The sequence below is a fragment of the Pseudophryne corroboree genome, chromosome 2 (assembly GCF_028390025.1).
Source record: "Pseudophryne corroboree isolate aPseCor3 chromosome 2, aPseCor3.hap2, whole genome shotgun sequence".
Classification (NCBI taxonomy): Eukaryota; Metazoa; Chordata; class Amphibia; order Anura; family Myobatrachidae; genus Pseudophryne; species Pseudophryne corroboree.
This window is the reverse complement of record NC_086445.1, coordinates 910,832,195-910,858,677: the sequence shown is the minus strand read 5'-3', so window position 1 is coordinate 910,858,677 and position 26,483 is coordinate 910,832,195. Positions and strand designations below refer to the sequence as shown.

The following is a 26,483-nucleotide window of genomic DNA, read 5'->3' as shown; positions in this document are numbered from 1 at the left end:
TGTTCCTGTTTCAAGTTTGGTTAGCTTGGCTTTCCTCTTGTTTGTGTGTGCTGGTTCAGAATCTCACCACTATCCTTAACTATCCTTCTCTCGAAGTATGTCCGCCTCCTCGGGCACAGTTTCCTAGACTGAGTCTGGTAGGAGGGGCATAGAGGGAGGAGTCAGCCCAAACTATCAAATTCTTAAAGTGCCCATGGCTCCTAGTGGACCCATCTAAACCACAAGGTACTAAATGGACAGAGCCGGCCTTAGCTATAGGCAGGCTAGGCATTTGCCTAGGGCATCCAAGCATGTCTAGGGGCATCCAAGCATGTCCCTGCAGTATCTCATGCTGGGAGGGACAGTCTGCAAATTAACTGTTACTTTCCAAATGTATTCAATCAGTACTTGTATACACTGCTGTTTACATTTGTAAAAAAAAAATGCACACTCTCCCTTAAAGTTCTTAAAACTCCCTCCGACATGCTTGAATGCCCCTGACTTGTGAGAACTCAGACAGACAGCAGAAGCCCAGTAACTGCAATTCCTGGACCTGTGACATTTTCACTGACTATATAAGGTTATTACTAAATGGCTCCTTATGATACCACATGTGTATGTTGGAAGAATGCTTCACAGAAACCTGACATCACCTATACTGCTTGTGCACATGGGGGAGGGGGACCCTGCTGCTATCCTGTGTGTGTCCCTTATCCCTGTGCAAACCCCAAGTGTCTGCAGGGACATAACATGGGCAGTGTTCTCCTCACACTTTATTGCCTAGTCAGTCCATGCCGTAAAATTCCCCTGCCATTATGGCATACCCTGTGAGGTCACATCCCTTGTATGGGTGCCCCTTTAACGGGTGTGAGCGCAAGCACTCACCCATCCTGCCACCCCCATCTCACAAAATGCAGTCATGGATCCAGGGAGCTGCATGGGCGCACACACTGACTGCAAGCACGCCAGCAAGCAAAAGTAAGTTATGTAAAAAAAGCATATGTGTAAGGTGCATTACTGTGTGGCATTATGTGTATTATGGGCATCACTGTGTGCCATTATGTAGGGTTGATCTGGCCCACAGTGTACCCCCCCCCCCCCCCCCGGTGGGCCCCACTGCCTAAGTGTGGCGGGTCAGATGCAGAAGCAGCGGCGGTGCTAGGGGGCACCAGACAAAATTTTGCCTAGGGCATCAAATTGGCTAGGGCCGGCTCTGTAAATGGACCCCAGTATCCTCTATGGAATATGAGAAAAGGATTTACTGGTAGGCAATTAAAATCCTATTTTTCTATATACCAGGTTTCATAACTGCTAGCTGATGTGCCCGCTTTCAACTGGGCAAAGGTTTTTTACCCCTTTAGGAGCCGGATTTGGAAAAATCCCTGCTTACTGGGTGGCTGCAAGTAACGGTCCGTTTGCAGACCACCCAGCAGATGCCAGATAAAGTTCACCAACTGTCACAATGGTGATGCATCATAAATTGCAGGCGGACATTTTGCCACATAACCACCGAAATAAACCACTTAAAAAGCCAATATAATTCTCCAGATCTACGGACCAAGACCCTGTAGTGTCCTGCTCAGACAAGGGCATCATAGAAATAAATCACTCATAAAAGTTGTCTTTCTGTGTTTTAGCAGAAGAGGATTTATTCAGTCCAGCAGTAACAAAGTAATACAAACAGCGGCCCGACAGCCGTTTCAACCACACTCTGGTAGTTTTCCTCATAGTTGTGTCTATGTTCCCTTTGTAAATCAGGACCTGGTGACATAACGAGAGGGCAGGAGAGAAATTCCGCCCTTACAGCACATAAATGTTTTCTCCGTTCGTTTGAGGTTATTATTTTTTTTCTATGCACCATTGGACCCTCACGGGCTCGCTTCTGGCTTGGTGTCTCGCTTCGCTCGCCACAGGTTACTATTCCAAATAGTTTGTGACATGGACCCAGCGGCTTATGGGAAAGGACCTCTCCACAAAGGGAAACTAGACTCTACCCTAATGCAACTCCTCACTAGGTGTCTGTTTTAAAGGACAAAATTGTGCCAAAAAGCCTGTAGGCCACACCCCGTGGTCAGAGTCTGAGAGCCCAAGAAACACTCATTAGAAATTACTGACAGGTGGGCGGGGCTGAGAATGTAAACAAATACCGCCCCCGGCTTGGCCACCCTATGGGACTGTGCTGTAAGATTACTAAGTGCACAGATATAATACACAGTGTCAGCGCTCCACTGTGTACTAGATACTATGCGTACTTGCGGGTGTATGTGTTACAGTGTGGACAACTGAGAAAGAATCCATGCAGCCTGCAGAAAACCAATAAGTGAAAGAAACACAACCACATCAAATAGAAGAAAATACCATAAGGGTTCGTGAAGTGAATCCTGCATGAGCCAACACGCACGACAGACCATGTAAATCACTGGATGCACAGAGTGATATCAAACAACAGATACAACAGAATGGGGAAAAACGTCAGATGTCACAGACAAATTCATAAACAGCACTGCAATATATAGTCCAAAGCATAATGAAACAATCTGTAATTAAATAAATGCATCATCAGTATAAGACATCTGTTTTTATCATGGGGGTCTCCCATACAGGTGCTGGCTCAAACCAGCACTGCTTAGCTTCATCATTCAAGCACGAACTGTACATTCCCAAATCTCCAAAAAGGATGTATCTGAGAGAAAACACAAACTGGCTGTATATAGGGGGTAATTCCAAGTTGATCGCAGCAGGATTTTGATAGCAATTGGGCAAAACCATGTGCACTGCAGGGGGCGGGGGGGCAGATATAACACTTGCAGAGAGAGTTAGTTTTGGGTGGGTTATTTTATTTCTGTGCAGGGTAAATACTGGCTGCTTTATTATTACACTGCAATTTAGACTGCAGATTGAACACACCCCATCCAAATCTAACTCTCTCTGCACATGTTATATCTGCATCCCCCTGCACTACACATGGTTTTGCCCAATTGCTAACAAGAATCCTGCTGCGATCAACTTGGAATTACCCCCATAGTTTATAAACAATTGAAAACTCCTAAGGTAATGATGGAAAACCAGGTTCTGGCTCTCCAACATCTGCACATGGCCTGAAAACCCATCATGCTATATCCACAATTGACTATGCATAATCAGAGCAGTTGAAATCTCCTACAATAAATTTCACTTTTAATATTCGGGATGAAAAGGACAGTTTTCCATAATCATAAGAGGAATAAATAATCAATGCCTTACCTATTAATATCTTTTGTTCTTTTTCCTCAGTTTGATTATTTAAATCAGGCTCTTCGTCATCCAGTTCTCCATTCTCATTGGCTAGAACTGTATCGGCAGACACATCAGTGGCGACAGAGAGGGTTAGCTCGGAGAGACCTGGTGACGAATCCCGCTCTTCCTCTTCTTCAGATTCCTCACTCTGCTTTAAATCCTGGCTACTGTCCCCAGACTTCATGCTGCCCTTCTCCCGAGGGGATTCGCAATCTGCGACTTTCTCATCCCCGAGAGAAACTTCACTTGCGCTACTTTTGTCACTCAACCTACCAAGACTGAGCGACTCTGGCTCTGGTGGCTGAAGAGGGTCACTGACATAAAGACCACTTTGAAAGTCTTCATTTTCAGCCAGGTAAACCTGATCATGAAAACTAACGCCAGAAGTATAATCTAAGAGTTCATGGGTAGAGGTACTGTGATCTACACTGTTCTGTCTACCTTCACCAAATTCACCAGAGACTGGGCTTTCCCCTCCACTTTCCTCATCCTCAGCAGCTCCTGACAGCAGCTTTCCTTCATCACCGGAGCTCTCCACGCCAATAAGGATTTGAAAGACATGATTAAGTAAATTAGACAAAAACGCTTGCAAGCCTAAACGTACTATTAACTGGGCCACAAAGCAATCTGTATAGAGGTAAAACCTTCCATGAAGATACGAAGGGTTTTCATAAGCACCAATAAGGGGCTTCAATAAATACTTGTTTGCATTTTTAGGTCCTAAAGCTTTAGCCACAGGCTCAAAAAGATACCAGGCTGCATACACAGCAGTGCATTCTTCCGTCATTAACGACAGGACAAATGGAAGAATGATCTCCAACCCTTCAGGGGTGATGTCGCAAAGAATACCATCTATTTGCTGCCACAACTGGAACACCAGCTCACGCCCCTGGCTATCATCGTCTGTCCTTCGTGATTGATAAGTTAAGATAAATTTATGCAGGTTTGGAAAGTACTTTGGGAAAGGAATGGTGGAGCAATAAGGACTGAGAAGCTGTGAGGGACTGGGCGGAGGAAGACCATTAGAAATGTGTGGAAATTCAAACAACCTGACTTGTCCCTCAACGCCCACATCACCGAAAAGCACGTCATCTGCAGTGTCTAGCTGCAACAGGGACTCTAGCACTTGCAAGAGCGGAGTTGGAATCTCTTTAACATGGTGTCTACTGAGATTACGGACTAAAACATAGCGCTCCATCAGAGAAGCTTTAGGCGCTGTAGTGTGAATTCTTTGTGCAAAAATAATCTCTGCCATCATCACACCCAGAGCCTGGATATCTCTCTGAAAAAAATCCTGGAGGCTTAGTGGAAGCTTTTTTGGAGAATCTTTCACAGGAAGAATGGTGCTATGCAAACCTTGAACTAAAAAGTTATCCAGTTTCTCTAGTTCTTCCAAAGCCTGTATAGGGTTAAAACCTTCGGGCAGTGATAGTTTGCCCCCACTTTCATCAGATGCACCCTTATATTGTCTGCTTGACTTAATAGGTGGTGCTCTGCTTTCACCTGAGTAGTTACTAGCACTAGTAATTTGGAGGGCGGGAACAGTGGCTGGATCACTGTTCTTTCCAGCAGTTCCTAAGGCATCCAGAGCCTCAGTCCCTTGCTCCAGTTCTTCATCTGCAGTGCATGCTTTCTCACTGATCCAATGACTGTCACAAGGAGTGGCCTCTAGTACAAGTCCATTGACAGTGTGTTTGTCATCACACACGGTCATCTCAACAATGTTATGTCTTGATGGAACTATGGTAGGCGCTTCATACAGAGAATACCCAGGGCCCAGAAGACGTTTAGGATGTGGTTGATCAAACAACTGCACAACTCCATAACATGTTAAGTTCGTATGATTATCCACCAGATGGAGGCAGACATTCTTTTCTTTAACTGCATTTTTACCTGTCAATTTGTACCCAAAAGTGAGGTCAATCCAGTGATGAAGATCCTGCGAAACATCCTTGCTTTCTAGGAGTGCTCGGTGAACATGAATGAAGTCTTCATAAGAGCTGCACCAAGATGGAATGTCAAGATCCAACATATCTGGATGAATGGATTTGAAGATGGTAGGGTCTGTATAAAACTCTGGAATACATTCATCCGGGGTCCATCCCTGCATGCGCTCCATGCTTGCAGGATATTCATTGGGTTCCCACTGAGAGCGTACATGATTGCACAACACAGCTTTAGGTGTTTTCCTAGCCTTATAGACATAGTATGTGATGTCAGAAAGTACATCGGAGATATGATGAGGCACATGCAGCTGGTCTGAGCTGCTTCCTCCTGCTACAAAAGCCTGTTTTGTCATTTCATATGTAAATTCTAACTGTTTGTCTCCTTTGTTCAAGCGAAATTTGGATTTTCTCAGGTCTCTAAATTTGCCATTCTTAGTCGTAAAATCTACAACCCAGGGTAATACTGGGTGGTAATTTGGATCCCCTTCTCGTCTACCAGCCAGCTTGTTCAGATACATAAGGTAATCAAAGTTGCTAATACTTCCATGAATCCAGCCTAGAACTGTCTCCTTCAGGTCATGGTTGCAAGTAGTACAAAGTCCACCAGATGGTTTCACTCGCTCTGTGATGTCTCCTGAATCTTCAGTACAGTACAATGCTCTATCAAATGGCCTTTCATAATCAATGAAGTTTGGCATTAATTGGCTGCAAAGCTTCTCATCAACAGCTACATTGCATAAGGAAATATCTCCACTTGACAGGCCTGCCTGGTGACAGGTCTTCATGGCCTGGAGTACATTATACAGGATAAAGAGTACTTTGGCATGGCTATTTGCAAGTTTTGCGGGGCTAAAAGTGACAGCGTCATACAGAGAGTACTGCACATAAGGTAATATGATGTATAACATGTCAGATGACTCTATCATAGCTTCAGCTGGAACAATATTAGGGCAGGAAGGGGCCCCTAAAACAAAACTGGCATTCTCTTTAGACGGTGATAGACTTATATTTGCCTTATTTAGGAGAATGAAGGAGCAACCATAGACTTTCTGGAGAGACAACTTCAGAGCATCCAAGGCCTGCATGCTTGGCACCTTAGTTAAACTTTCATAGGGCTGTACGTAAGTCCTGTGAGCTTTATTCCACATGTTTTTATAATTTTGCTGAGTAACATTTTGCATAAACCTGATCAATGACTCATCACTGTTTTGTTCTTGCAGAAAACCATTGTTTAATGTGATGGTGTAGGCAAGCCTACTTTTCTTCAGTCCATGAATTTCTACCCTTGTCCAGCCAACGGGTAATTTCTGCACAGATCTCTGCAAAAAAGTCTTTATTTCGACACTGCTGAATCCCTCCAACTTTGGGCATTGCGCGGGAACTGCTCTGCGCTCTTTCAGGTTCAAAAGCCATTTCTGAGACACAAGTGCAATCACATGACTTCCCACCTCAGAAACAGCAAGCTGGTTTTGGTCAATGTTAAGTTCTCTCTTAACAGAATTGGTCAACCACTCCATCATTGGCCAGGATTACACTGGATTTTACCGTTGTCACATTTTAGTATCCGCACACTGCAAAATAAAAAGAATACATTTATTTATAAACTGTGACCCCCCAAAAAAATATGATATATATAGATAGAGAGAGAGAGAGAGAGAGAGAGAGAGAGAGAGATATTTCCTTTTACTCAAAATGCTTAACATCCTCAATCATGTGAAACAAATTAGGAATCAAATTAGGATTCAGATAATAGAGGTTTCTTGTATGCTGAAATCCGAGAAAGATCCCACATATCAGGATTGAATAGCAATCACTGTCCTCAGAGAGGGATGTAGTTAATATTCCGTCACACAGAATCCCAACGGTCACAACGCCGACAGCGGCATCCCGACGGAATGTACTGGGGTTAGGGTTAGGCTGCAGGTGCGGACAGTTAGAGTTACAATAATTACCAAAATCAGTAAGGATTTTTAACTTCTGGCTGCCGCTGTTAGCATTCTGAGTGTGGGGATTCTATGTGCCAGGATATCGATACCAGCCCCTCATGGAAAACTTATTGATAAAAAGTTTACATTTTGAAATAATAATATATATTTTATAATATGATATTTTTTATTTTTTCACCTTTTACTGTGTAATAAAATGTATATATCTAAAAATGTATATTTTTGAAAATAATGAGCTTATATAAAGTGTACTCTACATTGCTCCTAAAGAAGTGAGCATAAGGGTAATGACCCCACCACACCTTAGCCCCGATTCTATTACACACACCTGCCTGTGATGATTGCTGGGAAACAGGATAAAAGGATCATGGGAGAGGCTCAGAATCTATACTCTGCCTCCTGACAAAGTCGCCCTGTGTGCGGAGAAACGGAGGCCTGGGACTACCATTGTGCACAGGAGAAGCCTATTGCTCGTTTCCAACTGGGCATTTGTTCTGCTCCCTCCATCACGATCGTGCCGCTGCCGTTTCCAGGTTGACGGAGCCATACAGTGGCTCCCTGCACCAACATACCTGCCGCTCAACTTCCAGCGGCTATGTGCAGTGACTCTCTACAGCTAGAGTCCGGTACCTAGAAACCTGCTCAGCGACTGCTTACACCGCTCCATCTGCGGCCGGCTCAGTGAACGGACAAACTCTGCAACTCCTGCCTATGCAACCCACATTGTTCACTGCACAGTGAAACCTACCCGGTGAGCTGACCGTTGTTGTCTTGAATTTAGCGCACTATACAATACTTAAAGACTATTGATGTGAGCAAAACTCAACACCACTGCTTCCTGATCTTGTGATCGCTTAGTCGGAGGAGCCATATACCTTTTCATCACGGGCTATTTATTTGGAATAGGTTTAAGAGACTGACTAAACATTCCTGAGATTCTCCACCTAATACCATCACCAAGGGTAACTATATTTGAATATACGTTTTGATTACTCACAGCACTTTGGGACTTCCAGGGATTCCCCATACTCATGCAACTTTTATATATGTATATTTGTCACAGATTCTTGTGACTTATCTCATTAATTGTGATCCAATTTTTTAACTATACCTTTGTCATTGTGGTTATTGTTTGATATAAAAATTGTGTTTTTATTAAGGTTGCCTCTGTGGTTTTGAGCGCCTACCTGGTACAACTTAATATACTGGTGGTCGTTATTTTGAGGTTAGCTGCCTCCTCACCAGGTGGCTGCTAATCCACAGGTGTCAATCTACACGGACTTACACAGCGCCAACAAACCTTACAGTTTTTTCTATATTTTATAAACGTGTGCTGGCTTGGTGGGTATATAAGGTGTGTGATAGGCCATCTGCACACATATCACTCGTTGCTGTCATGGGTACAAGGGGCGTTTTATCAGCGTCGCAAAAAGGGATGATTATTGGCTTTCAGGCCAAGGGTGGCAGTATTTCTGAAACAGCGCAGTGTGTGAACTGTTCGCGTGCTTCAGTGGTGAAGGTGTATATCGTGACTGGACAAATGGCACCATTGCGAATAACCAATGTGGAAACTGCGGCGCACCACATGCCACTGATGCGAGAGGTGAACGTCTGCTACAAAGGTGCGTGAGGGCCGACCAACAAGCTACAGTGGAGAAGCTCACCATCAGAATGGTTGGTTCCACCACTGTGCCGGATTACCTATTTTGCCGGATTATCGGCGGCGGTGCTATCGTGCTTTCCTCTGAACTTGTAGGAGAACATTATTCTTTTTTTACTTGCTCATACCTCTCTATTATGTCCTATTAACCCAGGTAGTGACTTGGATACCATAATATGAGGAAGCTTTCTCTGCTTATAAATTTTCCTTATCCCCTGTACCGCCTGTCCTCAAATCTGCTAGGTGGTTTACAGACTAATAGTACAAACTGATTCTAATCCAGGTAAGCGAACAGGGAGAAGAACACACTACACTTTTCCTCATTAGGAAACTGCTCCCCCAAGTGATAGCCTATGTGGCAGTGGGAAAAATGTGCAGTCCTACCTGTGTGGCGGGGACATTACTGTAATCACAGATCACAATTCTCTCAGAAGGACGAACAAGTAAAAAAAAAAAAAAAAATCAACTTAACCTCAACCTGATTTGATCATTGGTTCATTGTAAGGATATTCATATGCCTACCCCAAGCATGTTTAAATTACACTATTGACTTTGCCTCAACCTCCTTTGGCAAGAGGCTATTTCACCAATCCTCCGGTTACTAATATAAGGAATTAATATCATAATCACTATAATACAGATGTGTCCTCACACATCATTGCTGCAGTCGCACCAAACAGGCCCCAGGAAACTGTGCTGATTCATCTGATATGCAAAGCTGAGTCTCTGAATCTGTATAGAAAGTGCTACTACATAGCGGCTGCAGCTTTTTTTCATACAGACTCAGTCGCACACAGATATACAAGTGTTGCACATCAAATTAATCAGCACAGTCTCCTAGTGCATCCTTGTCACATCGTGTTGAGACTAAGAAAAAAGATGCCTAATGGTAGCAGAGGTACACTCACGCCAAGCATTTCGTATTGAGGCTAGATGTATGAGGACTTATCTGTAACTAGTCACCATTAGTAGACTTGTGAACCATAATTGTGAATTACTATACTCATTCCACTCACCTTTGATGAACACCACTGGCACAGGAATTGAGATGGAGGTCTTACTGCTGACAGTTGCCTTGATGTAGTCATTAAATAACATCTGCGAGACAAATTAAAATCTTGATTACATTTATTTGCGATTCAAAACATAAAAAAATATTTACAGAAGTGTAAAGAATTAAAATAGTAGATAATAAATAGTATAGGAGATCTAAAGGGTTGGGGATGGGATCCCGACCGCCGGGATATTAACTACATCCCGATCTAAAGGGTTCTGTATGATTTCCCCGATGGACGGGATGCCGGCGGTCAGAATACCGACAGTGGCATCCCGACAGCCCCTCCCTAACTTTAACCTTCCCCAGTGATGCCTGACCCTAACCCTCCCTTCCCCGCTGCCTCAACCCTAACCCTCCCTTCCCCGCTGCCTAAACCCTAACCCTCCCTTCCCCGCTGCCTCAACCCTAACCCTCCCTTCCCCGCTGCCTAAACCCTAACCCTCCCTTCCCCACTGCTTAAACCCTAACCCTCCCTTCCCCACTGCCTAAACCCTAGCCCTCCCTTCCCCACTGCCTAAACCCTAACCCTCCCTTCCCCACTGCATAAACCTAACCCTCAAACCCCCCCCCCCCCCACCACCACCACCACCACCACTAAACTACACTCAAACAAATAACATAAGTTGTGCACTTTACCACGGCTACATAATAGTTAATGTTGTTGACAAAAGCATGCAATATTGCAGATGCTGTAGGTTAACAATATGACCAGCGCTGAATGCTACTCTATATAACAGGACTAATGTCTGTATATTTCCAGAAACTCCTGAATCAAGCCTGTTTTATTGAATCAACTGTAATAACTTTAAAGACAGAGCTACAGGATGCCTCATCTGACATCACTGTTGCGTGCCGAGCGGCTCTCCAGGTGTAAATTAATAAAAATAAGAATTCATCAAAGAAACTATTTAGAATAAGGAGACATCATAAAACCTATATTAAAACAACCCCACTCTAATTATTTTCAAGTAGTCATAACATTATACAAAACGGCAGTATCAGTCTCTTCCAGGTAATTGGACATGTGCTGTGCACCTAAACGGGACAGGTCATTCAAATCCAAAATAATAACATAAACAAACAAACAAACAAACAAACAAACAAACAGTATATCTTGAATAAGAGCCTTTAAATACATAAGGGGTCTATTTACGAAGCCTTGGATGGAGATAAAGTGCATGGAGATAAAGTACCAGCAAATCAGCTCCTAACTACCATGTCACAGGCTGGGTTTGAAAAAATAAGATTTTAAACCTACCGGTAAATCTTTTTCTCCTAGTCTGTAGAGGATGCTGGGGACTCCGTAAGGACCATGGGGTATAGACGGGCTCCGCAGGAGACATGGGCACTCTAAAGACTTTAGATGGGCGTGCACTGGCTCCTCCCTCTATGCCCCTCCTCCAGACCTCAGTTAGAGAACTGTGCCCAGAGGAGACGGACAGTACGAGGAAAGGATTTTTGGTAATCTAAGGGCAAGATTCATACCAGCCCACACCATCCACATCGTACAACTTGGAACACACGAACCAGTTAACAGTATGAATCAAAACAGCATCAGCCAGAGACTGATCAAAACTGTAACATAACCCTTATGTAAGCAATAACTATATACAAGTCTTGCAGAATTTAGTCCGCACAGGGACGGGCACCCAGCATCCTCTACGGACTAGGAGAAAAAGATTTACCGGTAGGTTTAAAATCTTATTTTCTCTTACGTCCTAGAGGATGCTGGGGACTCCGTAAGGACCATGGGGATTATACCAAAGCTCCAGACCGGGCGGGAGAGTGCGGATGACTCTGCAGCACCGATTGAGCAAACATGAGGTCCTCCTCAGCCAAGGTATCAAACTTGTAGAATTTAGCAAAAAAAAGTGTTTGAACCCGACCAAGTCGCCGCTCGGCAAAGCTGTAATGCCGATACGCCTCGGGCAGCCGCCCAAGAAGAGCCCACCTTCCTAGTGGAATGGGCCTTTACCGAATTTGGTAACGGCAATTCAGCCGTAGAATGAGCCTGCTGAATCGTGTTACAGATCCAGTGGGCAATAGTCTGCTTAGAAGCAGGAGCGCCAACCTTGTTGGTTGCATACAGGACAAACAGTGCCTCTGTTTTCCTAACCCGAGCTGTCCTGGCTACGTAAATTTTTAAGGCCCTGACTACATCAAGGGACTAGGAATCCTCCAAGTCACCCGTAGCCACAGGCACCCCAATCAGTTGGTTCATATGAAAAGATGAAACCACCTTTGGCAAAAATTCAGGATGAGTCCTCAATTCCGCTCTATCCACATGGAAAATCAGATAGGGGCTCTTGTGAGACAAAGCCACCAATTCGGACACCCGCCTTGCAGATGCCAAGGCCAACAACATGACCACCTTCCAAGTGAGAAATTTTAATTCAACTGTATGAAGAGGCTCAAACCAGTGAGACTTTAGGAACTGTAACACCACGTTAAGGTCCCATGGTGCCACTGGGGGCACAAAAGGATGCTGGATATGCAGCACTCCTTTTACAAAAGTCTGGACTTCTGGAAGAGAAGCCAATTCCTTCTGAAAGAAAATTGATAGGGCCGAAATCTGTACCTTAATGGAGCCTAACTTTAGGCCCATATCCACTCCTGTCTGTAGAAAGTGGAGAAAACGGCCCAGATGGAAATCTTCAGTAGGAGCATTCTTGGCTTCACACCAAGATACATACTTCCTCCAGATGCGGTGATAATGTTTCGCCGTCACCTCCTTCCTAGCCTTAATCAGGGTAGGGATGACTTCCTCCGGAATACCTTTCCCCGCTAGGATTTGGTGTTCAACCACCATGCCGTCAAACGTAACCGCGGTAAGTCTTGGAACACGCAGGGCCCCTGCTGCAACAGGTCTTCCCTGAGAGGAAGAGGCCACGGATCTTCTGTGAGCATTTCCTGAAGATCTGAATACCAGACCCTTCGAGGCCAATCTGGAACAATGAGTATTGTCTGCACTCTCTCGTCTTATGATTCTCAGTATTTTTGAGATAAGCGGAAGAGGAGGGAACACATAGACCGACTGAAACACCCATGGTGTCACCAGGGCGTCCACCGTCACTGCCTGAGGGTCCCTTGACCTGGCACAATACCTCCGAAGCTTCTTGTTGAGGCGTGACGCCATCATGTCCATTTGTGGAAGTCCCCACTGACTTGTTATCTCTGCAAAAACTTCCCGATGAAGTCCCCACTCTCCTGGATGGAGATCGTGTCTGCTGAGGAAGTCTGCTTCCCAGTTGTCCACTCCCAGAATGAAGACAGAGCGCTTACGCGATTTTCCGCCCAGCGAAAAATCCTGGTGGCTTCCGCCATTGCCACTCTGCTCCTTGTCCCGCCTTGGTGGTTTACATGAGCCACAGCAGTGACGTTGTCTGAATGAAACAGAACCAGTAGGTCGCGAAGAAGAGTCTCCGCTTGTCGTAGGCCGTTGTATATGGCCCTCAATTCCAGTACGTTGATGTGTAGACAAGCCTCCTGGCTTGACCATAGTCCCTGAAAATTTCTTCCTTGTGTGACTGCTCCCCATCCTCGGAGGCTCGCGTCCGTGGTCACCAGAACCCAGTCTTGAATGCCGAACCTGCGACCCTCAAGAAGGTGAGCGCTCTGCAGCCACCACAGGAGAGACACCCTGGCCCTGGGCGACAGGCTTATTTTCAGATGTATTTGTAGATGGGACCCCGGCCACTTGTCCAGAAGGTCCCACTGAAATGTCCTCGCATGGAACCTGCCGAAGGGGATGGCCTCGTAGGTCGCCACCATTTCTCTAACGTCCTAAGTGGATGCTGGGGACTCCGTCAGGACCATGGGGAATAGCGGCTCCGCAGGAGACAGGGCACAAAAATAAAGCTTTAGGATTAGGTGGTGTGTACTGGCTCCTCCCCCTATGACCCTCCTCCAAGCCTCAGTTAGGTTTTTGTGCCCGTCCGAGCAGGGTGCAATCTAGGTGGCTCTCCTAAAGAGCTGCTTAGAAAAAGTTTTTAGGTTTTTTATTTTCAGTGAGTCCTGCTGGCAACAGGCTCACTGCATCGAGGGACTTAGGGGAGAGAATTTCAACTCACCTGCGTGCAGGATGGATTGGATTCTTAGGCTACTGGACACCATTAGCTCCAGAGGGAGTCGGAACACAGGTCTCACCCTGGGGTTCGTCCCGGAGCCGCGCCGCCGACCCCCCTTACAGATGCTGAAGATTGAAGGTCCGGAAACAGGCGGCAGAAGGCTCTTCAGTCTTCATGAAGGTAGCGCACAGCACTGCAGCTGTGCGCCATTGTTGTCACACACTTCACACCAAGCGGTCACGGAGGGTGCAGGGCGCTGCTGGGGGCGCCCTGGGCAGCAATATTTAATACCTTTATGGCAAAAGAATACATCACATATAGCCATTGAGGCTATATGTATGTATTTAACCCATGCCAGTTATCTAAAACTACGAGAGAAAAGCCCGCCGAAAAGGGGGCGGAGCTTATTCTCCTCAGCACACAGCGCCATTTTCCTGCTCAGCTCCGCTGTGAGGAAGGCTCCCAGGACTCTCCCCTGCACTGCACTACAGAAAACAGAGAGGGGGGGCATTTTTTTGGCGATATTTTGATATATTTAAGCTGCTATAAAGAACAACACTTATATAAGGTTGTTCCCATATATATTATAGCGCTTGGGTGTGTGCTGGCAAACTCTCCCTCTGTCTCCCCAAAGGGCTAGTGGGGTCCTGTCTTCGATAAGAGCATTCCCTGTGTGTCTGCTGTGTGTCGGTACGTGTGTGTCGACATGTATGAGGACGATGTTGGTGTGGAGGCAGAGCAATTGCCGATAATGGTGATGTCACCCCCCAGGGAGTCGACACCGGAATTAATGGCTTTGTTTATGGAATTACGTGATAATGTCAGCACATTACAAAAATCAGTTGACGACATGAGACGGCCGGCAAACCAGTTAGTACCTGCCCAGGCGTCTCAGACACCGTCAGGGGCTGTAAAGCGCCCTTTACCTCAGTCGGTCGACACAGACCCAGACACAGACACTGAATCTAGTGTCGACGGTGATGAAACAAACGTATTTTCAAGTAGGGCCACACGTTATATGATCACGGCAATGAAGGAGGCTTTGCATATCTCTGATACTGCAAGTACCACAAAAAGGGGTATTATGTGGGGGGTGAAAAAACTACCTGTAGTTTTTCCTGAATCAGAGGAATTAAATGATGTATGTGATGAAGCGTGGGTTAACCCAGATAGAAAAATGCTAATTTCAAAAAAGTTATTAGCATTATACCCTTTCCCGCCAGAGGTTAGGGCGCGCTGGGAAACACCCCCTAGGGTGGATAAGGCGCTCACACGCTTATCAAAACAAGTGGCGTTACCGTCTCCTGATACGGCCGCCCTCAGGGATCCAGCTGATAGGAGAATGGAAACTACCCTAAAAAGTATATACACACATACTGGTGTTATACTGCGACCAGCCATCACCTCAGCCTGGATGTGCAGTGCTGGGGTCGTCTGGTTGGATTCCCTGACTGAAAATATTGATACCCTGGATAGGGACAGTATTTTATTGACTATAGAGCAATTAAAGGATGCTTTCCTTTATATGCGAGATGCTCAGAGAGATATTTGCACTCTGGCATCGAGAGTAAATGCGATGTCCATATCTGCCAGAAGGAGTTTATGGACGCGACAGTGGTCAGGTGATGCGGATTCCAAACGACATATAGAAGTATTGCCGTATAAAGGGGAGGAATTATTTGGCGTCGGTCTATCGGATCTGGTGGCCACGGCAACTGCCGGAAAATCCACCTTTTTACCTCAGACCCCCTCCCAACAGAAAAAGACACCGTCTTTTCAGCCGCAGTCCTTTCGGTCCTATAAGAACAAGCGGACAAAAGGACAGTCATATCTGCCTCGGGGCAGAGGAAGGGGTAAGAGAGGGCAGCAAGCAGCCCCTGCCCAGGAACAGAAGCCCTCCCAGGGTTCTGCAAAGCCCTCAGCATGACGCTGGGGCCTTACAAGCGGACTCAGGAGCGGTGGGGGGTCGACTCAAGAATTTCAGCGCACAGTGGGCTTGCTCACAGGTGGACCCCTGGATTCTGCAGGTAGTATCTCAGGGTTACAGGTTGGAATTCGAGAAGTCTCCCCCTCGCCGGTTCCTAAAGTCTGCTTTGCCAACGTCTCCCTCAGACAGGGCGACGGTATTGGAAGCCATTCACAAGCTGTTTTCTCAGCAGGTGATAGTCAAGGTACCCCTCCTACAACAGGGAAAGGGGTATTACTCCACGCTATTTGTGGTACCGAAGCCGGACGGCTCGGTAAGACCTATTCTAAATCTGAAATCTTTGAACCTGTACATACAAAAATTCAAGTTCAAGATGGAGTCACTCAGAGCAGTGATAGCGAATCTGGAAGAAGGGGACTTTATGGTGTCCCTGGACATAAAGGATGCTTACCTACATGTCCCAATTTGCCCTTCACATCAAGGGTACCTCAGGTTCGTGGTGCAAAACTGTCATTATCAGTTTCAGACGCTGCCGTTTGGATTGTCCACGGCACCTCGGGTCTTCACCAAGGTAATGGCCGAAATGATGATTCTTCTGCGAAGAAGAGGCGTATTAATTATCCCTTACTTGGACGATCTCCTGATAAGGGCAAGGTCCAGAGAACAGCTGGAGGACGGAGTAGCACTAACCCAACTAGTGCTGCAACAACACGGGTGGATTCTGAATTTTCCAAAATCTCAGTTGACCCCGACGACACGTCTGCTGTTCCTGGGAATGATTCTGGACACGGTTCAGAAAAAGGTGTTTCTTCCGGAGGAGAAAGCCAGGGAGTTATCCGAACTTGTCAGGAACCTCCTAAAACCAGGGAAAGTGTCTGTGCATCAATGCACAAGAGTCCTGGGAAAGATGGTGGCTTCTTACGAAGCGATTCCATTCGGCAGATTCCACGCACGAACTTTTCAGTGGGATCTGCTGGACAAATGGTCCGGATCGCATCTGCAGATGCATCAGCGGATAACCTTATCGCCACGGACAAGGGTGTCTCTTCTGTGGTGGTTGCAAAGTGCTCATCTGTTAGAGGGCCGCAGATTCGGCATACAGGACTGGGTCCTGGTGACCACGGATGCCAGTCTGAGAGGCTGGGGAGCGGTCACACAGGGAAGAAACTTCCAGGGAGTATGGTCAAGCCTGGAGATGTCTCTTCACATAAATATACTGGAGCTAAGAGCGATTTACAATGCTCTAAGTCTGGCAAAACCCCTGCTTCAGGGTCAGCCGGTGTTGATCCAGTCGGACAACATCACGGCAGTCGCCCACGTAAACAGACAGGGCGGCACAAGAAGCAGGACAGCAATGGCAGAAGCTGCAAGGATTCTTCGCTGGGCGGAAGATCATGTGATAGCACTGTCAGCAGTATTCATTCCGGGAGTGGACAACTGGGAAGCAGACTTCCTCAGCAGACACGATCTACACCCGGGAGAGTGGGGACTTCATCCAGAAGTCTTCCACATGATTGTGAACCGTTGGGAAAAACCAATGGTGGATATGATGGCGTCCCGCCTCAACAAAAAACTGGACAGGTATTGCGCCAGGTCAAGAGACCCTCAGGCAATAGCTGTGGACGCTCTGGTAACACCGTGGGTGTTCCAGTCAGTGTATGTGTTCCCTCCTCTGCCTCTCATACCAAAGGTACTGAGAATTATACGGCAAAAGGGAGTAAGAACGATACTAGTGGCTCCGGATTGGCCAAGAAGAACTTGGTACCCGGAACTTCAAGAGATGCTCACGGAGGATCCGTGGCCTCTACCTCTAAGACCGGACCTGCTTCAGCAGGGACCGTGTCTATTCCAAGACTTACCGCGGTTGCGTTTGACGGCATGGCGGTTGAACGCCGAATTCTAAGGGAAAAAGGCATTCCGGAAGAGGTCATTCCTACACTGGTAAAAGCCAGGAAGGAGGTGACTGCACAACATTATCACCGCATTTGGAGAAAATATGTTGCGTGGTGTGAGGCCAGGAAGGCCCCCACGGAGGAATTTCAACTGGGTCGATTCCTACATTTCCTGCAAACAGGATTGTCTATGGGCCTCAAATTGGGGTCCATTACGGTTCAAATTTCGGCCCTGACGATTTTCTTCCAGAAAGAATTGGCTTCAGTTCCTGAAGTCCAGACTTTTGTAAAAGGAGTACTACATATACAGCCCCCGGTTGTGCCCCCAGTGGCACCGTGGGATCTTAATGTAGTCTTGGATTTTCTCAAATCCCATTGGTTTGAGCCGCTCAAATCGGTGGAGTTGAAGTATCTTACATGGAAAGTAACCATGCTACTGGCCCTGGCTTCAGCCAGGAGAGTATCAGAATTGGCGGCTTTATCATATAAGAGCCCATATCTGATTTTCCATACGGACAGGGCAGAACTGCGGACACGTCCTCATTTTCTGCCTAAGGTGGTGTCAGCGTTTCACCTGAACCAGCCTATTGTGGTGCCTGCGGCTACTAACGATTTGGAGGATTCCAAGTTGTTGGACGTGGTCCGGGCATTGAAAATATATATTTCAAGAACGGCGGGAGTCAGAAAGTCTGACTCACTGTTTATATTGTATGCACCCAACAAGATGGGTGCTCCTGCTTCTAAGCAGACGATTGCTCGTTGGATTTGTAGCACAATTCAACTTGCACATTCTGTGGCAGGCTTGCCACAACCTAAATCTGTCAAGGCCCATTCCACAAGGAAAGTGGGCTCATCCTGGGCGGCTGCCCGGGGGGTCTCGGCATTACAACTCTGCCGAGCTGCTACTTGGTCAGGGGCAAACACATTTGCAAAATTCTACAAATTTGATACCCTGGCTGAGGAGGACCTTGAGTTCTCTCATTCGGTGCTGCAGAGTCATCCGCACTCTCCCGCCCGTTTGGGAGCTTTGGTATAATCCCCATGGTCCTGACGGAGTCCCCAGCATCCACTTAGGACGTTAGAGAAAATAAGAATTTACTTACCGATAATTCTATTTCTCGTAGTCCGTAGTGGATGCTGGGCGCCCATCCCAAGTGCGGATTGTCTGCAATACTTGTACATAGTTATTGTTACAAACAAATTCGGGTTGTTATTGTTGTGAGCCGTCTGTTCAGAGGCTCCTACGTTGTCATACTGTTAACTGGGTTCAGATCACAAGTTATACGGTGTGATTGGTGTGGCTGGTATGAGTCTTACCCGGGATTCAATATCCTTCCTTATTGTGTACGCTCGTCCGGGCACAGTATCCTAACTGAGGCTTGGAGGAGGGTCATAGGGGGAGGAGCCAGTACACACCACCTAATCCTAAAGCTTTATTTTTTCCCAGTACTCGAGTGCATTGATGGACTGACACTCTTTTCGGTTTTAACAGGTCTCTGACCATATTCTGGAGTTCCTGGGCTTTTTCCATCGGGAGAAAAACCCTCTTTAGTTCCGTGTCCAGAATCATGCCTAAGAAAGATAGCCGAGTCGTTGGAACCAACTGTGACTTTGGTAGATTTAGAATCCAGCCACGCTGCTGCAGCACTCTCAGGGAGAGCGACACGCTTTTCTGCAATTGATCTCTCGATCTCGCTTTTATCAGGAGATCGTCCAAGTACGGGATAATTGTGACTCCCTGCCTGCGCAGGAGCACCATCATCTCCGCCATTACCGTGGTGAAAATCCTCGGGGCCGTGGAAAGCCCAAACGGCAACGTCTGAAACTGGTAATGACAGTCCTGTACAGCGAATCTCAGGTACACCTGATGAGGGGGATATATGGGGGACATGAAGGTATGCATCCTTTATGTCTAGTGACACCATAAAATACCCCCCTTCCAAGCTGGAGATAACTGCCCGGAGCGATTCCATCTTGAATTTGAACTTTTTCAAGTACAGGTTTAGGGATTTTAGATTTAGAATGATTCTGACCGAGCCATCCGGTTTCGGGACCACAAACAGGGTTGAATAGTACCCCTTCCCCTGTTGACCTAGGGGAACCTTGATAATCACTTGTTGATGACACAGTTTTTCAATTGCAGCTAAAACTATCTCCCGCTCTGGGGGAGAAGCTGGTAAAGCCGATTTGAAAAATCGGCGAGGAGGCACCTCTTCGAATTCTAGCTTGTAGCCTTGGGATACAATTTCCATCGCCCAAGGATCCACGTCTGACTGAACCCAGACGTGACTGAAGAGTCGAAGACGTGCCCTCACCGGCGCGGACTCCCCCAGTGGAGCCCCAGCGTCATGCGGTGGATTTAGCAGAAGCCGGGGAGGACTTCTGCTCCTGGGAACTAGCCGTAGCAGGCATTCTTTTCCCTCTACCTTTACCTCTGGCGAGGAAGGAAGAGCCCCGGCCTCTTCTGGACTTATGCGACCAAAAGGACTGCATCTGATATTGAGGTGTTTTCTTTTGCTGTGGGGGAACATAAGGTAAAAAAGTAGATTTACCCGCGGTAGATGTGGAAACCAGGTCCGCGAGACCTTCCCCAAATAAAACCTCACCCTTGTAAGGCAAAACTTCCATACGTCTCTTTGAGTCGACATCACCCGTCCATTGGCGGGTCCACAGGGCTCGCCTAGCTGAAATTGCCATGGCGTTGGCTCTTGAACCTAACAGCCCAACATCTCTCGCAGCGTTTCTCATATATAAGGCTGCGTCTTTAATGTGACCCAAGGTCAATAAAATGCTATCCCTATCTAGGGTATCAATGTCAGATGACAAGTTATCTGCCCAAGCTGCTACTGCGCTACAAACCCAAGCTGACGCTATTGCCGGTCTGAGTAAGGCACCCGTATGTGCATAAATTGATTTTAAGGTAGTTTCCTGTCTGCGATCAGCAGGATCCTTGAGGGCTGCCGTGTCTGGAGACGGTAGCGCCACCTTTTTGGACAAGCGCGTTAAAGCCTTGTCCACCCTGGGCGAAGATTCCCACCGTAACCTGTCCTGTGCAGGGAAAGGATACGCCATAAGAATTCTCTTGGGAATCTGCAGTTTCTTGTCTGGAGTTTCCCAAGCCTTTTCAAATAACGCGTTCAGCTCATGAGATGGGGGAAAGGTTACCTCAGGTTTCTTTTCCTTAAACATACATACCCTCGTGTCAGGGACAGAGGGGTCATCTGTGATATGCAAAACATCTTTTAATGTAATAATCATATAATGAATACTTTTGGCCACCCTTGGGTGTAACCTCGCATCATTGTAGTCGACACTGGAGTCAGAATCAGTGTCGGTATCAGTGTCTGCTACTTGGGACAGGGGACGTTTCTGAGACCCTGGAGGGCCCTGTGCTACAGCCAAAGCCCTGGATTGACTCCCTGTCTTTTCTCTGGACTCTGCTTTGTCCATTCTCTTATGTAATAAAGCCACATTTGCATTTAAAACATTCCACATATCCAGCCAATCAGGTGTCGGCATCGCCGACGGAGACACCACAATCATCTGCTCCACTTCCTCCTTAGATGAGCCTTCCGCTTCAGACATGCCGACACACACGTACCGACACCCCCACACACTCAGGGATAGATAGATAGATATATATATATATATATATATATATATATAGACCGTCCCCCAATAAGGCCCTTTGGAGAGACAGAGAGAGAGTATGCCAGCACACACCCAGCGCCACCAGACACTGGAATAAAATCCCAGTCAGTACAGCGCTTTTATAAAAATATACTCACTGTGCCAAATAAATGTGCCCCCCCTCTTTTTTGCTCTCCGTACTTGTGTTCAGCAGGGGAGAGTCCGGGGAGCCAGCTTCTCTGCAGCGTGCTGTGGAGAAAATGGCGCTGGTTAGCGCTTAGGAATCAAGCTCCGCCCCCTCACCGGCGGGCTTCGATCCCGCTCAAATCTTTATACTGGCGGGGTTTTTTGTAATATACTGTCTCCGCAGTATATAACTATGCCAGTGTCCCTAGAGGTTTAATAATTGCTGCCAAGGGCGCCCCCCCTGCGCCCTGCACCCATACAGTGCCGCCAGTGTGTGTGTTAATGTGGGAGCAATGGCGTGCAGCGTTACCGCCGCGCGTTACCTCATAGAAGATCTGAAGTCTTCTGCCGCCTTTGAAGTCTTCTTTCTTCTTATACTCACCCGGCTTCTATCTTCCGGCTCTGTGAGGAGGACGGCGGCGCGGCTCCAGGACGAACGGCGAGGGTGAGACCTGCATTCCGACCCTCTGGAGCTAATGGTGTCCAGTAGCCTAAGAAGCAGAGCCTATCATTTAAGTAGGTCTGCTTCTCTCCCCTCAGTCCCACGATGCAGGGAGCCTGTTGCCAGCAGTGCTCCCTGAAAATAAAAAACCTAACAAAAGTCTTTTCAGAGAAACTCAGTAGAGCTCCCCTGCAGTGCATCCAGTCTCCTCTGGGCACAGGATCTAACTGAGGTCTGGAGGAGGGGCATAGAGGGAGGAGCCAGTGCACGCCCATCTAAAGTCTTTAGAGTGCCCATGTCTCCTGCGGAGCCCTTCTATACCCCATGGTCCTTACGGAGTCCCCAGCATCCTCTAGGACGTAAGAGAAATGACAGGAGCTGGTTGGCTGGTACTTTATCTCCACCAAAGGCTTAGTAAATAGACCCCTAAGACACTAAAGATACTGTGAAGACTGAACTCGGGAAATAGCAACAGTAATCAACAGCGGATGATAGTTTTACGCAGTATCTAGAGCCGGGTACACACTAGGTGACTAATTGCAGGATATAGCATTCTGACGTGGATCGGAATGATATATTGGCCACATCGCTCAGCGTGTACCCGTGACCGCATGCTCCCACGGGTCGTCCTGCCTGGCATGCCGAATACCCCATGTGACGATTATATGGATTTTAATGTGGCAGTTCACCCCGCTGCTGGCAAATTGGTGGCCGGGATCCTGCTGTGGGGATCCTGACAGCTGGGATCCCTGCTGCCGGTAACACATATGTATTCCACTTTGACACCCCAAAGAAACATAAATAAATAAAAAAAGATAGACCCACACTTTTACCTGGCTGTGTCTGTGAAACATATGAAATGTTAGCATACAGGTTAAATCTGCCATATCCAAAATGCTTGGGACCAGAAGTATTTTTATATCATAATGAGATATCTTGGGGATAGGACCCAAGAAATGTATTTGTTTCCCATATACTTTATACTTTTAATAGGCTGAAGGAACGTTTTTACATTATTTTAAGAGTTTTGTACATAAAAAAATAAAATAAAATAAAAAAAAGTTTGTGTACACTGAACCATCAGAAAGCAAAGGTGGCACTATGTCAGTCGCTCTAAAAAAATGTACGCATTCTGTAATTTTGGGAGGCTCAACTTGTACACATTGGCCATTCTTCATAAGCGGGTTCTGTACCCTTAGGACAACAGCATGCAGGGTGCAAGCAATCAAACTTGCCTGATGAGGTTATTTTTAGTAAAGAAATTGCTGCTGAAAGGAAAAATTCTTCTCCACAATCATGTGATGTCTCTTACTCACATATACATGACCTCCTGATAACTGAGAGGCAGCCAGCAAAGAGAAATTCATTTTCATCAAAAATAAAAAAAAAGTGAACCTATCATTATGGTTCCCTCATTATTGCTTTATAACTGCATTTTACATACTTATGCTTGCCTGGCTAAGAGTTCAAAAGGTACGTGATCCTTACACCTGCTGGTGTATTCAGTAAGGGAGTGTGTTAAAGATGTATCATTTATATACGGATGGCACTTGATAAACAGGCTGTTGGGATCCTGGCGCTCAGCATACCGGCGCCGGAATCCCTACAGCTGGCATACCGACAACTATTTTCCCTGTTGGGGTGTCCACGAAACCCCCCTGGAGGGAAAATAGTGGCGCACGCATAGCGCGCCACCGTGCCCGCAGTGTGGCGAGCGCTTCGAGCCCGCAAGGGGCTCTTTTGCGCTGACCTCGCTGCCAGTATATCGCTGGGCGCCAGGATCCCGAGCGCCGGCATACCGTAGTACACCCTTATATAAACATGTCGATGTATATCAGTGTCCTCCTTGCGCTATACTTCAAAGGCATTCCGCCCAGCCAAATTCCCCTACCATCCGGCACTGTTACGTGGTGGAAAGTCATGCTGCACTGACATTTCATATAGAGATGTCAGCACAGCACACCTTCTTGCCTGTGTCGGGTGGCAGAGCAGATTCCTCTTACATCCAGTTTAAAAGGGAGAAGGGTTTCCAGGATGGAAAGTGGCAGTGTTCATAAGAGGCTGGTTTCTGTCGCTGTGATGCAGGCAGTAACTACACTGTATAGCATTTCCCTTCACTCAATAACAAATCGTTGCCATACAATCAAATTTATTCAGCCGAGCCATTATCTGTCCAGATTCTTAGCAGATTATCCTGCATTCACATGAAACCAAAAACACATAACTGGCAGGTCAACGAGTACACAGGAAGTACTCAGCACCGTAAACAAGGTAAGCAGTTCCTATAATTGAACAGAACTCAAATAACCTCACCCCTATTCTTTCAATCATGGAAACTGCTGTACTTTATAATGGCCATAGTAAAGTACAGGGTATAGGAGTTTTTCATTTGATATTTCACTGGGTTTAGTTCTTTGCCAAGCATAGGTATTTACCCCTGTAATTTCACGGAAAGTAGGAGAATAAAGGTGGGTACAAACTTAGTGATAAAGTAAACAACGCCGCTCATGTTGACCCTTCTTGAGCGACGTTGTTTACTTTAGCGTTAAGTGTGTATGCCGCCGCCGAGTGATGCACAGCCCGCTGGTCGTTAACGACCCACGGTGTCGGCCGTGCATGCGGCTCAAACTGGACTCATCGTCCAAAATTGCATGCTCCGGCTGGCTGCTGCATGACGTCATTGTGCGATATCATTAGTGATTTTGCACAGTGTGTATACCTACCGTCGGGCGACCCGTCGCTCATCAAGCACATCGCCTAGTGTGTACCCACCTTAATAAAACAAGAAAATAGGATTTTAGTACCTACCGGTAATTCCTTTTCTCCTAGTCCGTAGAGGATGCTGGGGACTCCAAAAGGACCATGGGGTATAAACGGTATCCGCAGGAGCTTGGGCACACTGAAAAGACTTTGACTGGGTGTGAACTGGCTCCTCCCTCTGTGCCCCTCCTCCAGACCTCAGTTATAGGAACTGTGCCCAGGAGAGACGGACATTTCGAGGAAAGGATTTTTGTGTAAACTAAGGGCTACAAACATACCAGCCCACACCACAAACATACCGTACAACCGGAGTAACAGTAAACCAGATAACAGTATGAATTAACAACCACAACAAGCTGAAAACCAGAAATACACAACCCGTGTATAAACTAAGTTAACCAACAAGAATACACTGCAAGTAACAGTCCGCACTGGGATGGGCGCCCAGCATCATCTACGGACTAGGAGAAAAGGATTTACCGGTAGGTACTAAAATCCTATTTTCTCTTACGTCCTAGAGGATGCTGGGGACTCCAAAAGGACCATGGGGTTTATACCAAAGCTCCAGGCCGGGCGGGAGAGTGCGGACGACTCTGCAGCACCGACTGAGCAAACGCAAGGTCCTCATCAGCCAGGGTATCAAACTTATAGAACTTAGCAAAAGTGTTTGAACCTGACCAGGTGGCCGCTCGGTAAAGCTGTAAAGCCGAGACGCCTCGGGCAGCCGCCCAAGATGAGCCCACTTTTCTGGTAGAATGGGCTTTTACTGACTTCGGAACCGGTAGCCCGGCCGAAGAATGAGCCTGCTGAATCGTACTACAAATCCAGCGTGCAATAGTCTGCTTTGAAGCAGGATGACCAATCTTGTTAGAAGCATACAGGACAAACAGCGCCTCAGTTTTCCTGGCAACAGCCGTTCTGGCGACGTAGATCTTCAAAGCTCTCACAACATCCAGAGACTTTGGAACTGCCACAGCATCCGTAGCCACCGGCACCACAATAGGTTGGTTAATGTGAAACAAAGACGCCACCTTCGGCAGAAATTGTTGACGAGTCCTCAATTCTGCCCTATCCGAATGAAAAATCAAGTACGGGCTCTTATGAGATAAGGCCGCCAACTCTGACATTCGCCTGGCAGACGCCAGCGCCAACAGCATGACTACCTTCCAAGTGAGAAACTTTAACTCAACCTTACGCAAAGGTTCAAACCAGGAAGACATGAGAAACTGTAAGACCACCTCAAGATCCCATGGAGCCACAAACGGAGGATTGATATGCAATACTCCTTTCACAAACGTCTGAACTTCAGGGATGACAGCTAATTCCTTTTGAAAGAAAATAGACAAAGCTGAAACCTGCACTTTGATGGAGCCTAATTTCAGGCCTGCATCTACACCTGCCTGCAAAAAGTGGAGAAAACGACCCAAATGAAAATCTTCCGCAGGAGCCATTTTAGTCTCACACCAGGAAACATACTTTCTCCAAATACGGTGATAATGTTTCGCCGAAACGTCCTTCCTAACCTTAATGAGAGTGGGAATGACCTCCCCGGGAATACCCTTACGAGCTAAGATCTGGAGCTCAAATTCCATGCCGTCAAACGCAGCCGCGGTAAGTCTGGAAACACGCATGGACCCTGCAACAACAGGTCCTCTCTTAGAGGAAGCGGCCAAGGATCTTCCATCAGTAATTCCTGAAGATCCGGGTACCAGGCC

At 46.8% G+C, this 26,483-nt stretch overlaps 1 protein-coding gene across 3 annotated transcripts in view; it reads right to left on the bottom strand.

Moving 5' to 3' along the window:
• The window catches only part of WDR81 (WD repeat domain 81), a 200,902-nt gene that overhangs the window by 160,128 nt on the left and 14,291 nt on the right, over nucleotides 1-26,483 (bottom strand). For 2 of the 3 annotated variants that reach the window (XM_063956105.1, XM_063956106.1), the window contains exons 2-3: nucleotides 9,824-9,905; nucleotides 3,223-6,772 (exon numbers count right to left, since the gene is read on the bottom strand). In XM_063956105.1, coding sequence (XP_063812175.1) covers nucleotides 3,223-6,721 — 3,499 coding nt within the window. In that variant the 5' untranslated portion in view covers nucleotides 6,722-6,772; nucleotides 9,824-9,905. Of the gene's footprint in view, nucleotides 1-1,332; nucleotides 1,352-3,222; nucleotides 6,773-9,823; nucleotides 9,906-26,483 lie in introns of those variants that run through there. The other variant, XM_063956107.1, reaches the window with a different exon arrangement.